General features: G+C 45.1%; 1 protein-coding gene across 1 annotated transcript in view; it reads left to right on the forward strand.

Annotated features, from left to right (window-relative positions):
• WNT3A (Wnt family member 3A) overlaps positions 1 to 13,811 on the forward strand; it is a 98,168-nt gene that overhangs the window by 27,356 nt on the left and 57,001 nt on the right. Inside the window, exon 2 of the mRNA XM_043979464.1 lies at positions 11,446 to 11,687. Coding sequence (XP_043835399.1) covers positions 11,446 to 11,687 — 242 coding nt within the window. The remainder of the gene's footprint in view (positions 1 to 11,445; positions 11,688 to 13,811) is intronic.

Here is a 13,811-nt window from a genome sequence, read left to right on the forward strand (position 1 = left end):
GCTTAAGGAGCCTTAAAACAAACACCTCTTCTAGGATGAAATACTTCAGGTCAGGGACAGGGGGATCAAAGAAAGATGCTTATTGGACTTGAGTACAACCATAGTGGGCCCTCATCCCCAGGGTGCTGTGGAAAAAGTCTTGAAATTTGGAAGTCCAGAGACCAGGTTTCAAATCTGCTACTTCCTGCCTATATGACCTTTGATTAAGTCACTGTCTCTCTGAGCCTCAGTGTCTTCATTTGTAAAAAGGAGAATTACACTATCTGTACCACCTCCCCCATGGGGTTATCACTAGGAGATCTAGTTGTGGGGTGAGTGTTCAGTAGTCTTCTCCCTCCACCCCCAGGGAGAGGATGGTTCACAACCAGCACTGCCCCCCTTCACACACATATATACACACACATACACACTCATACACTCATACCTACAGGTGTCCTGTTGCTGGGGCAGGTATTGCAGGTAAGTCTTGGTATTTCCCACAACTTGACCTTTAAAAGTCAGACATCTGGGGCAGCTAGGTGGCACAGTGGATAGAACACCAGCCCTGGAGTCAGGAGGACCTGAGTTCAAATCCAGCATCAGACACTTGACACTTACTAGCTGTGTGACCTTGGGCAAGTCACTTAACCCCAATTGCCTCACCAAAAAAAAAAAAATTAAAAGTCAGACATCTTCCATTCGTCTTTCTTCAGGCTTTGACCAAGAGGCAAAAAGCCAGACTTTATTGTAAGCCTATCCTTTTTGTTGTTGTTCAGTCATGTCCGACTCTTTGTGACCCCATTTGGAGTTTTCTTGGCAAGGATACTGGAGTGGTTTACCATTTCCTTCTCCAGCTCATTTTACAGATGAGGACACTGAGGCAAACAGTGATAAGTGACTTGTCCAGGGTCACACAGCTGGTAAATTGTCTGAGGCCAAATTGAGCTAAGGTCTTCCTGACTCTGAGTCTACTCTGAGTCATTCTACCCACTGGGCTCTCCTGCCTCTGAGATCGTTTCCAGCTCTGACGGAAGCTGAGACGTAGTGGAAAGAGCGCAGGAACCAGTGTCAGAGGACCTGGGTTCACATTCCAGCTCAGATATTACTGTTTGTGATTATGGTCACATAATTCTGAGCCTCGGTTTCTTCATCTGTAAAACGTGGCTAATAATGCATGTAACTCAAAGGGCTTTTGTAAAGCAAGTTCTTTGTAAATCATGGCTCTAAAAATAGGAATGATTTTTTAAAAATTGAAGTCCATTCTAGCTCTGATAGCCTGTGTCCCATGTTCCATTTTCTAAGCACCCTCCCAGGTCTGATCTTCTACACAGGTGATAATGTAATATCAGTAGGCAAGATGAGGCAGTCATCTCTCTCTGGGCTGGGCAAATTCGATTCAGTTCAGTTCAACAAAGGCTCCTCAGGATTCCCGAGGCCTCATGGGATATCACTGGGCAGGGGCAATAGGGATCAGCAGCTGTTATGCATCACTCTCCCTTCCCTCTTCCCCCCTCCCCTACCACAACATCACTCCTAAGATCAGGCGCTGTTCTGGGCCCAGTGAAAAAATAGCCCACTATGTACTGATGTATTCTATGCAGGGCTCTGAGGATCGGATATGGGGGGATAAAAGGCTGTCTGTAGGCCATGGAAGAGCATCAGATAGAAATGACTGGGGTTTATTTGTGTTTGTCTAGTTACCCAGAGATTGAGATTACCCCTTATTTTTAGATTATCCACGATCTGGTGGATTCTTTAACTTTAAGGTTATCTGTGTCTCTTTGTATTCACTAATATCCCTGGTAGCAGAGGTGCCTTTCCTCTCTACCCCCCCCCCCCAAGGTAGCCCCAGGACTCGCCCATTTCCCAGCATGGGCCAAGCCCGGAGGCCCAGAGGGAGGATGGCTCACAGCCCTGGACGCAAGAAAGAGAGGGAGCGTGGCAGCTGTTGGCGGGGTTGGAAACATCTGGAGGGGCGTCCGGAGCTGGGGCGGCTCACTGTTCAGCACCCTGGCAGGCTCTCCAAGGAAGCAGACATGCCGGGGCCTGCCAGGAGCATGCCCAGGGAGGAGTGGGGCAGGGTGGAGTGGGGGCAAGAGGAGAGGGAGCTGCACAAGGTTGAAGGCTGCTGACTCAGCACACCCTACAGAAGCTGGCGGGGAGGATCCTGGCTTCAGAGGAGCACCCCATCTGCCCTGGGTCCCCTGAGGGAGCAGTCTTGGCCCAAAGGAAAGATGAGGACCTGGAAGCATAGAATGTTCCAAGTGGGCAGGTCATCCAAACTAGCCCATACTTGAGCAGGAATATCCCTGATAAGGGCTTGTTCACTTGGGCCCCATTTGAAGGCCTGTGATGATGATCAATTCACCACTTAATAAGACAGATCTAACTGATTGGTGTGTTTGTCTCATATCGAGTCTAAGTCTGCCTTCCTGTAACTCTCCCACCCATTTGCTCTTTGTTTTGCCCTCGGAGGCCAAATGAGACAAACCCATTTTCTCGGCCACAGGACAACCCTTCACATACTTGAAAATAGTGATAATACCCCACCTAAGCCTTCTCTGAATTAAACATCCCCATTTCCTTCAGCCAGTCCTCAGAAAGTATGGGCTCTTGTCCCTTCTCCATCATCTTCCCCTCCCTAGATAGTGCCCAGCTCATTCATGCTCTTCCTAAAATGGGATGCCCTAAAGTGGACAGATGTGGTGCCCCAGATGAGATCTGACCAGAGCAGAAGGCAACAACACTGTCTGGAGACAACCCCAAGACTCCCCCTCATGCTTCACCCCAAAAATCTAAGCCCAGAGGGTTTGTGACACCTTGTGGACAGCATGCTGAGTTCAGGTGGCTGAGTGGAGGGAAGAAGGGAGGCCATTTCTTCTGTTCATCCCTTACACAGTGAACCAATGTGGAGTAGTGATAAAAGCCCTGAACTGGAATAGAGATCACACCTCGGACGCTCCCTGGCTGTGTGACCTTGGGCAAATCATTCATCTCTTCCGGGGTTTCATCATTTGTTATATTTGATGGTCTCTAGGATCCCCTTCAACTCTAAATGCATGACCTAATGACCCAGAGCCTGGGAAGGAGAGTTCCTGACAGGCTACAGACTTTGGTGAAGGGGATAGAACACTGGGCTTGGAGTCAGAAAGAACCGAGTTTAAAATCCACCTTAGGGCAGCTAGGTGGTGTGATGGATAAAGCACCGGCCCTGGATTCTGGAGGAGCTGAGTTCAGATCCAGCCTCAGACACTTGACACTTACTAGCTGTGTGACCCTAGGCAAGTCACTTAACCCTCATTGCCCCGACGCACCCTCCCCCCAAAAAAAATCCACCTTAGTCACTTATTAGCTGTGTGACCCTGAGTAAGTCACTTATGCTTCTCTGGGCCTCCATTTCCTCATCTCTAAAATGAGGGTCTTGCACTTGATAGACTCCAAGTTCCCTGCCAGCTCCGTATCCATGATCCTGAGTTGCCTTTCAAGGTCTTCCAGTTCAGCCCTTCTTGTCCCTTGACCTGAAGCATTTGTCTGGGTTGCCTGGGGAGACCAGGCCTTGCCTTGAGCCCACTCTGCCTGACAGCCTCCCAAGTTCCCTGCCTCCAGGCTCTCCATCCCCAGCCCTGCTCTCCCAGGCACACAGACACATAGACACACACCCCGTCACATTCTTCTGACTTAGGGCTACTTGTGCCATGTCCTGTTCAGCAATTCCAGTGACTGCGCAAGCCTCCCCACAAGACAAAGTTGGCCTTCCCTTAAGCAACGATGGGCTCAGTGTCATAAAGTAATTCTACTGCCTTCCCTCTGTTCATCATCTCCCATTTAGCCTAGCTCTAGCTTGTTTGTACATATTTGCTTGCTTGTTGTCTCCCCAATTAGATTGTGGGTTTCTTCAGGGCAGAGACTGTCTTTTGCTTTACTTCATATCCTCAGTGCTTAGTACAGTGCCAGGTACATAGTAGGTGCTTAATAAATGCTTATTGGATGACTGACTTCAAACCCAGTGTGCCAGTCTCTGAGATGCTCGATTCGACCTTCCTTGTCTTAACACTGCTCCCCAAAGTACACCTTCAGCAAATCTCACTTTCTACCCATCTGCCAGGCTTATTTCCAACTCTCTACTTTTGCTTTCCCTTTCCTTTCTAAAGGGCTTTCCCCTGTCCTCTCCCCCTATCCAGAGTCTCCCCTTTTTGGCTTGGTTTTGCTTAAGTCTCCTTTCCTTCAGAAAGCCTGCTGTGGCTGATTCTTTCTCCTCTCTCTCTCTTTCTCTGTGTGTCTCTCTGTGTCTCTTTGTCTCTCTGTGTCTCTTTCTGTCTCTGTCTCTGTCCTCTCTTTTCTCTCTCTGTCTCTCATCTCCTCTCTCTCTCTCCTCTGTCTCTGCCTTTCCTCTCTCTTCTCCTCTCTCTCTTTCTCTCTTTTCTCTCTCTCTCTTTCTCTCTCCTCTGTCTCTGTCTCTCTGTCTCTGTCCTCTCTCTGTCTCTGTCTCTCTCTGTCTCTCTCTTCTCTTTTCTTTCTCTGTCTCTCATCTCCTCTCTGTCTCTGTCTCTCCTCTCTGTCTTTCCTCTCTCTTCTCCTCTCTTTCTCTTTTCTTTCTCTTTCTCTCCTCTGTCTGTCTCTGTGTGTCTCTCTCTTGTCTGTTTCTGTGTCTCTATTTGTCTCTCTGTCTCTGTCTCTCTCCTCTCTTTTCTCTCTGTCTCTCTCATCTCCTCTCTGTCTCTCCTCTCTCTTTCTCTGATTTTCCTCTCCCCCTCCCCACACACATTGTCTCTCTCTGACTCTATGTCTCTCTCTCATTGAATTCCTTTCCTGATTTTGAACCTATACCACTCAGTTGACTCAAGGGGACCCAGATAATCTACTACTCCCGGTTATCTTTTCATGTGCCTTGGAACATTTCTGCCAAATTCCATCTTTGTTTGCAACAATGATGTTTGTTTAACACCGTCTATTAAACACCTACTATGTGCAGGATTTTTTGCTAGCTAAGATCCAAAGTTCACTTAAAGCATGGTCCCTGCCCTTGGTTCTTTACCGTCTAACAGGAAAATATGACGCATGGATATAATTAACTATAACAAGTATTTAAACTTAGGATCTATAGGTATAGAGATGGAGAAAACCTCTGATACCACCTATTCCAAACTTCCTCATTTTAAAGAGTATTTTTTTAATTCTTCAGTTTATTTATAATTACAAATATTATTATCTCTCCCACATACTTTCTCCATCCCTTAAATAATTAAAAAAGAAAACTCTCATAATACATAGTCCAGCAAAACAAATTTCCACATTGGCCATATCCGAAAACGTGTGTTTCATTCTGCATTTTTAAGTCCATCACCTCTGGCATGAAGTGGGTGGTGTATTCGATCTTCAGTCCTCCCAATTCCTGGTTTATCACTGCATTGTTCAGAATTTTTAAGTCTTTTAAAGTCCAACCCTCTCATTTTCTAGAGAAGAAAATAAGACCTAGGGAAATTAAGTGACTTACCCTAGGACACACAAGTGGTAAGCCTCAGAAATGCAATTGAATAAGGACAATAAATGCTATTTATATAGTGGTATAAGGTTTGCATAGTACTTTACATACATTAACTTAACCTCTCTGCATCTCAGTTTCCTCATCTGGAAAATGAGGAGGTTGGGACTCAATGATCTCTAAGTTCTCTTCTAGCTCTTAAGTCTATGGGCCCATGATCTCATTTAATATATTGAAGTAGAGAGAGAATGTAGGTGGGCAGACATGTCAGGCAGCTGTTGCCATAGGCCAAATGGGTGGCAATAAGGGCCTGTCCTAACTTGATAGCTATTGGGATAAAGAGGAGAGGGTGGACTTGAGAGCTACCCTGAAGGTAAAATCCACAAGACTTTGTATCTAATCATATAGAAAGGAGAGGAAGGAATCAATTAAAACTAACTCCTGAAGTTCCAAACATGGAAGACTGATTGAATGATGGCACCACTGGCAGAAATGGTGAAACAAAAAAGGAAAAAAGGTTTAGGGAGAAAGACAACAAACTCAGTTGACGGCATGTGAAGTTTGATATATTGGCTGAATCTTGAGTTGAAGATATCCTCCCTGGAGGGAGCTGGAATGCAAGTCTAGGGCTTGATGCTGAGAGGTCAGAGATAGAGATTAAAATTGAATAATCTCCTGTCTAGAAGTAGTAATCCCAGCTGTATGAGTAAATATGATTGTCAAGGGTCAGGGAGAAAAGAGAGGGGGAAGGGAGGGAGGAAGGAAAGAAGGAAGGAAGGAAGAAAGAAAAAGAAAGGAAGGAAGAAAGGAAGAAAGAAAAGAAGGAAGAAAGAAAGAGAAAGAAAGAAAGTTTCTATAGCTCTTTAAGATCTTCACAAATATCTTATTTTACACATGAGAAAAGTGAGGCAAACACAGCTAATAATAGGCAGGATTTGAACTCAGATCTTCCTAACTTGAGGCTCAGTGCTCTATCTGCTGTTCTAGCTAGCTGCCTCTACAAGTAATCAACTCATAGTTGCAGCTGAACATCTGTTCCTCTCATACTTTTTTCTTCCTTTTTTCTGCTCCCACTTCCTTGTTTCCCATTATTTTCCTCCTCTTCCTGTGTTTTATGGTTTTTGAGCAGACCAGTATTTTATTGATAGAAGGAACTCCCAAAGAAGAAACTCCTACTATGTGTACCTGCTCTTAGAGAACTGAGTTCCCTAGGAACACAAGAGGCTAAGTGACTTGTCCAGGATCATCCAGCTGGCATGTGTCAAAAGCAGGAGGTGGACTTCCCTTATCCTGTCTCTGAGGCTGGTTCTCTATCCACTACCCCATACTGCCTCTCCTCCTTTGTCTTAGACCTGAATAAATGAGCTGTCCTTCTCTTCCCCCACCCTAGGAGATACCAAAGTGCTTCTAGGACCCAGAATAGAGTATAGAACTGAAAGGTACCTATCTAGTCCAACCCCATCCTTCTACAGAAAAGGAAGATGAGGCACAAGACAGGTTAAGTGACTTACTTGAGGTCACACAATCAGTTGCAGAGCTGAGATTCAGTCCCAGTTCTTCAGACTCTGTTTCCAGCACTCTCTCCATTAGAAAGGATCTGATTGAGTTGGGGCAAAGTGGAGAAGACTTCCTGGAGGAAACATTTGTGAGCAGGGTCAGGAACACGGATTCATCTGGCAGGTGCATGAAAGCTGCCTTCCAGGTTAAGAGAATGAGCCAAGCAAAGCCCTGATAGAGGAGAGGACCAAGGCAAGTATGAGGCTACAAGCAGGGCAGAGTAGCTAGGAAAGAATTCATTCCTCTGCCCCTGGGATAACGTCAGTCTTAACTTTATATGGAAACCACTCCTTATCCCTTCTGCTTTCATCATTTTCACGGCTGTCCTTGGCATTTATGAATGAGCCCCTGGTATGGCTGTTTGTTTTTAGTAGAGACCAGACATTGCTCACTTGACATTTCCTACTTTTCTAAATGTAGCAGGAGGAGAGCATTGGGGTAGCCTTGAGGAAGAGACAAAGAGACAGAACACACTGACCAGCAGGGAGGTTAAGAAACCATTTTCCCTTGGAACTGGTAGCTTCCTACAGAGACTCAGTTGGTGCCTGAGAATGAGGATGCAGAGGAGATTACCTCCAAAGGGACTCTCAGATTACTTGTGAATGAGTGCTAGAATTGTAAAATCTAGGATCTAGGCAGGAAAGGACTTCCGAGGACAGCTAGGCCAGCCATTATCCAGAGCAGCAATTTCCGCCACAATAGCCCTGACAATTGATCATCCAACCTCTGCCTGAAAACTCTAGTGACAGAGAATTCACTAAACCCATGGCAGCCCCTCCCCTACTTTGAGGAAAGCTCCAATTGGAATCATGTGTTTGTGTGTGTGTGTGTGTGTGTGTGTGTGTGTGAGAGAGAGAGAGAGAGAGAGAGAGAGAGAGAGAGAGTCTGTGTGTCTGTTTTCTCTTTAAGTTAAGTACAAACCTGCCTTCTTGTAACTTAGAATACTAGGATTTATATCTTGGAAAAACCTTAGAAATCATCTAAGTTGGGGCAGCTAGGTGGCGCAGTGAATAAAGCACCAGTCCTGAATTCAGGAGAACCTGAGTTCAAATCTGGCTTCAGACACTTGACACTTACTAGCTGTGTGACCCTGGGCAAGTCACTTAACCCTCATTGCCTTGCAAAAAAAAATCATCTAATTTAATTATTTTCCCCATTTTACAGATGGGGAAACTGAGGCCCTGAGGAGTGATATGATTCACCCATTAGTCACATAAGTGGTGTGGACCCTTATTACTATAACATGCTGCTGCTGCTGCTGCTTCTTCTTCTTCTTCTTCTTCTTCTTCTTCTTCTTCTTCTTCTTCTTCTTTTTCTTCTTCTTCTTCTTCCTCCTCCTCCTCCTCCTCCTCCTCCTCAACCAAGCAGAACAAATCTTATCCCTCTGCCACATGAGAGTCCTTCAAATCCTTTAAGACAGCTCTCATATTCCTCCTAACTCTTTTCCAAGCTAGAGATTCACAAGTTCCTTCAACCAAGCTTGTGTGCCTGAATTCTGATCATTCCCCACCTCTTTAAATTTAGTTATCCACCAGATAAACATAACTTACACCTATCCTTGAGGACTTGAAATTGCTCCACCTCCAAGATCTTGAACTTTGAAATTTGCCTCTCTAACCACAACCTTCCTCTCCTTCCATCTCCCCCACTATACCATACCTGTCACCCACATCTCTTCATTTGCCTTCATTGTGACTGCTGGTCTCTCATTCTCCCATGTTCTCTCAGTCCTCTCATCCTTCTTATGATTTCACTTCCCTTCCGGATTCGCTTTAGTCCTGATGCTATGGCCAACCATTTTAGTAATACTTTCTGCCACTCTTGAATTCCTTGCCCCCTTGGCCTGCTGTTCCCATCTATCTAACCCTCAACTTTCTGTATCTCCAACCATCCTCAGGGTCTAGGACTACAGATATGAAACTAGAAATAATCTCTGGAGTTTACAGACCAAGGGGAAGCTGGGGTTAAAATAAATATGGAAATATAGCAGAGCATTACCTCTGTCCACTCTCCCATGATGCAGATAAGTAACACAACCTGTAATACGCCAAGTACGTAGGAAAGGTCCAAACAGAGAAATGAGACATAAATAAGAGAATGATGGAGGGTTGAGAGTGGGGGGCCGGGGGGGGGGGGGGGAATCATGGAAAGCCTTGAGGAGGAAATGGCATCTGAACTGGGCCTTGAAGTAAGGGAAGAATTTCACCAGGCAAAGGCATGGGACTTAGTTTCAAGTATAGGAAGACAGCCTGACTGAGTATACTCAGGTGGAGACAGGCAGGACAAGGATCAGGGAGCAGCCAGTTTTGTGACAACTTGTCAATAATGCTGGATGTGAAGAAGGGAAGCCAGTGAATTGAGATTGGTGGACAGATTGGGGTCAGATTGTAGAGAGCCTTGAATGGCCACCAAAGGAATTCATACCTTATCATATAATCCTCCCTGATTTCAGAATTTCTCCTAGATCACATGTCCCTTCTTGTATTTCACTACATTGCCCTGTCCTTAGTCTGATTATCTCAGACACATTTGGGTCCTGTAGCCCCAGGACTGTGCCAGAAACAACTCAAATCTGATCGTTAAATTTTTAATCTAAGCATTTAAGCTATTGAAAATTGGCAAACTCTACAAATCCAGGACTTGATTTGTTGTTTTGTGGGTTGTCTAGACTTAAGAAAGTGATGGAGAAAATTTTAATGGAGATAAAACTTAAGTGTGTTGTATGTATACCCACCCCCAGAGCTGGTTCTTAAACATTTATCAGCATACCTCTGTATGTCCCCCATCCAACCAATGGCTCCCTCAGAGACTGCTCCTCCCTCATCAGACACCCCCTGGTCAAATGAGGAACCTTTCATTACTTCTATCTGTAGCGCCAACATTCACTCATCTCCCGTGTTTGAGACTTTCATGTTACCTTGGCCTCTTCCCATTTCCTCACAATCAATCATTAAGTCCTATTGATTCCATCTAAAATATTTCCCACATCTCTCTTTTCTCATTGTTACCACCCTGGCACAAGCATTCCTTACTACCCATCTGGATGATTAAAATAGTCTCCTAACAGGTCCTCTTGCTTTTAGTCTCCACTTTAATGCTTCCTTCATATGCTGCCTGACAAACTATCTTGTGCCAAATCTGGTCATATGACTTCTCTGATCTCCAGGGGATCCCTGATTACATGCTGAGTAAAAGTGAAGCTCTGTGTGGCAATCTGGTGCTACTTTACCATTCTCTCTCTCTCTCTCTCTCTCTCTCTCTCTCTCTCTCTCTCTCTCTCTCTCTCTCTCTGTCTCTTTCCTCTGTCTCTCTGTCTCTGTTTTCTCTGTGTCTGTCTCTCTGTCTCTCTCTCTGTATCTGTGTCTCTGCCCCTCTCTGTCTCAGTCTCTCTGTGTGTCTCTCTCTCTGTCTCTCTCTGTGTGTCTCCTTCCCTCCCACCTCTTCTCTTTCTCTCCCTCTCCCAATTCTGTGACTTTGTTCACATTCATGTTCTCTTCCATCCACCCAGTGACACTGGCTTCCCAGCTATTCCATGAATAAGATACTCAATGTCTCCACTCTGGGCATTCTCTCTGGCTGTCCCCCATGCTTGGAACACTCTCCCTCCTCTCCTCCAACAACTGACCTCTCTAACTTCCTTTAAGTCCCAACTAAAATCCCACCTCCTTAAAAGAAGCCTTCCCCAACCCCTCTTAATTCCAGTGCCTTCCTTCTGTTAATTATGTGCATGTAGCTTCCTTCAAATATATTTACATGTTGTCTCTTCCATTAGACCATAAGCTTCTTGAAGGCAGGGAATTTTTTTTTTATTCTTTTTGTATCCCCAGCACTTAGCAGAGTGCCTGGCACATAGTAGGTGCTTAATAAGTGCTTATTGAATAAATTCCATCTCCCTGAAATGCATTCCCTCTCCTTCATTTCCTTATAAATTCCTACTCAGTCACTTAAGGCCTGGCTCAGATGTTATCTCTTCCAGAAAGCTTCCTGTGATCTGTTGGTAACAACCTTTTCAGGACCTCACATTGTATTTTGTTTGTCCTTCTCTAAGGCAAACTTTTGTATTCTTTTGTTTTAATTGGGATCACAGTTATCTATATGTGTGTGACATTTCCCCACTAGACTAGGCTTCAAGAGGTCAAGAACTATCACTTATCTCTTCTTATTATCCCCACAGTCTCCAGCACAAGGCTTTGCACACAGTAGGCACTCAGTAAATGTTTACTGACTGTGAACTCCATAAGGGTAGAAACCATGTCTTAATTATCTTAGTATCTTCCCCTGTGCCAAACACAATGCTCTACGGTATACAGTAGGTGCCTAATGAATATATATTGAATTACCTTGACTTAAATTGAAGCAAAATGAATTTAGTTGAATTAGATTATTAACCAAGGGTCTTCTTGTCTCTCCCCACCCCCACCTCCTAGGTCCTTGGCTGTGGGACATCAGTACTCCTCACTGGGCACTCAGCCCATCCTGTGTGGGAGCATTCCCGGCCTAGTGCCCAAACAGCTGCGCTTCTGTCGGAATTATGTGGATATCATGCCCAGTGTGGCTGAAGGTGTGAAGATTGGCATCCAAGAGTGCCAACACCAGTTCCGAGGTCGACGATGGAACTGTACTACCGTCAACAATAGCCTCGCCATCTTTGGCCCGGTACTGTACAAAGGTACTGGCTGGGGGTGTGGGTTTGGTGAAAGGTGGGGACCATCCCTGGGGAGTTGTGGGGTCTGGGACATATCATCCCATATCATTAGTGGCTTTGTCACTAATTCCCTGTGTGGCCTTGGAAAGTCCTTTGCCCTTTCTTGATCTGTTTCCTCATCCTTAAATTGGAAAAGTTGTACTGGGTAATCTTGATGCCACTGTGGTAGATGCTACTAATAAGAAAGGAGATAGCTCCTATGGCATTATTTAAAGGTATTTGGAGGGGTTTTGGGGAGAGCTCAGGCAAGTCACTGCCTTTCTTTTGCCATCTTGGCTCCTCCTCCCCCTACCTTGGGGTGGGTGATGGGCAAATGGGAGATCTTCCAGGTGGCAGGAGGAGATGTCCCAGCCAATTAGCCCCTCACCCAGTCACCAAATAATGACTCACTGAGTAACCTATTTGTGTGCTTATCAAACCCTCCTATCAGATTATATTCATGCTGGGGACAGTCACTATATCCTTTGTGTCCTGGTACCAACCTCAGAGCCTGATAAAGTATGTTTGTTAAATTGAGTTGACTCCTAAGCACCATAGGGAAAATAGAAGTATAGAATGGTCCCTACTCTCAAGGGGCTTACAGTCTATTTGAGGGAAACAAGACACACACATGAAAAAAGAAATAGAACTAACTTTCTCCTTCCCATCTCCATCTATTTGCACACATTATCCTCCATCTCTCATGTTTACCTGTTGAATCCTCCCTGTCCTTCAAGACTTTAGCTCAGGTACTTCCTCCTCCGGGAAATCCTCCCTGGCCTGTTAAGCCAAAAGAGATCCCCTTTTCCCCAGTCTTTCTGGTCCTTGTATAACCTTTCCTGTATCCTTTTTTCATCCAAACAGCATTATAGTTTTATGTGTTTATGTGGATAGAATCTCCCTACAAAATTCTGAGTAGCTTGAGAGCAGAGTCTGGTTTCTAATTCTGGCTCTGCTATATTCTAATGGTGGCCATGAGCAAATCCCTTGACCTTTCTGAGTCTCTGGTTTTTTGTTTGTTTGTTTTTCTTTATGTATAAAATGTAACAAGTCTCTGTACTTGAGCTCCCAACCCACACTCCCAGTGGTAGCTCAGGTCCCCAGAGCTCAGTCCTTCAAAGTCCTAGTGGGGAATCTTAAGGGCTTATGAGGTTTTCTTTAATGCCATTGGCTCCAACTACTATTCTGGTGGGTTCCTCCTGACATCAATCAACCATGACTCCTTGGGGGCAGCTAGGTGACACAGTGGATAAAGCACTGGCCTTGGATTCAGGAGGACCTGAGTTCAAATCCGACCTCAGACACTTGACACTTACTAGCGTGTGACCCTGGGCAAGTCACTTAACCCTCATTGCCGCAAGCAAAAAAAAAAAAAATCACTCCTGTCTCGATATCATTAAACTCTTGCTCTATCATCAATAAGCAATTGATATCAATTACTTTTTTAAAGGAATATTTACAAAAACATATATATATAGTCAAAACCAAAGTACAAACCTATCTCCACTGCACTAGTCCTTGGGGATAGTGGACTCAGATTTAAAGCAGCTATTATGTGCATTCACCTTAGCAAGTTCATTTCCTAGTGACTCCCTTGCAGCAGGGGACGGCATCTTGACCTCCAAGTTGATCTGCCTAACCCTGAAGGTCACTCCCCAAGACTGGCCTTCCCACCAAGCTTAGCGCCAGCAGACTCTTCCTTCTATGGACTCCAGTTCTAGGGGCTTGGGAAGCTCTCTTGACCTTTCAAAGCTCCCAAGGTTATCTTCGATATTCTTTGGATCAAGCAAAGAAAGAGGCAGCACAAAGAGACAAAGAAGCAGATACCTGGTGTCCCCAGGCCACAAGCCATCCAGGTGGGGAGATAAGTGTCCAAGGCCTGTTTCCCAACCCAAAGACTTATAGCATATCTTCCCTTAATGTTGTTGTTCAGTCATGTCTGACCCTTCATGACCCCATTTGGGGTTTTCTTGGCATAGATCCCGAAGTGCTTTGCCATTTCTTTCTCCAGCTCATTTTATAGATGAAGAAACTAAGGCCAATAGAGTTAAGTGACTTGCCCAGAGTCACCCAGCAAATAAGTATCTGAGGCCAAATTTGAACTCAGGT

The sequence above is a fragment of the Dromiciops gliroides genome, chromosome 1 (genome assembly GCF_019393635.1).
Source record: "Dromiciops gliroides isolate mDroGli1 chromosome 1, mDroGli1.pri, whole genome shotgun sequence".
In the NCBI taxonomy this organism is placed as follows: Eukaryota; Metazoa; Chordata; class Mammalia; order Microbiotheria; family Microbiotheriidae; genus Dromiciops; species Dromiciops gliroides.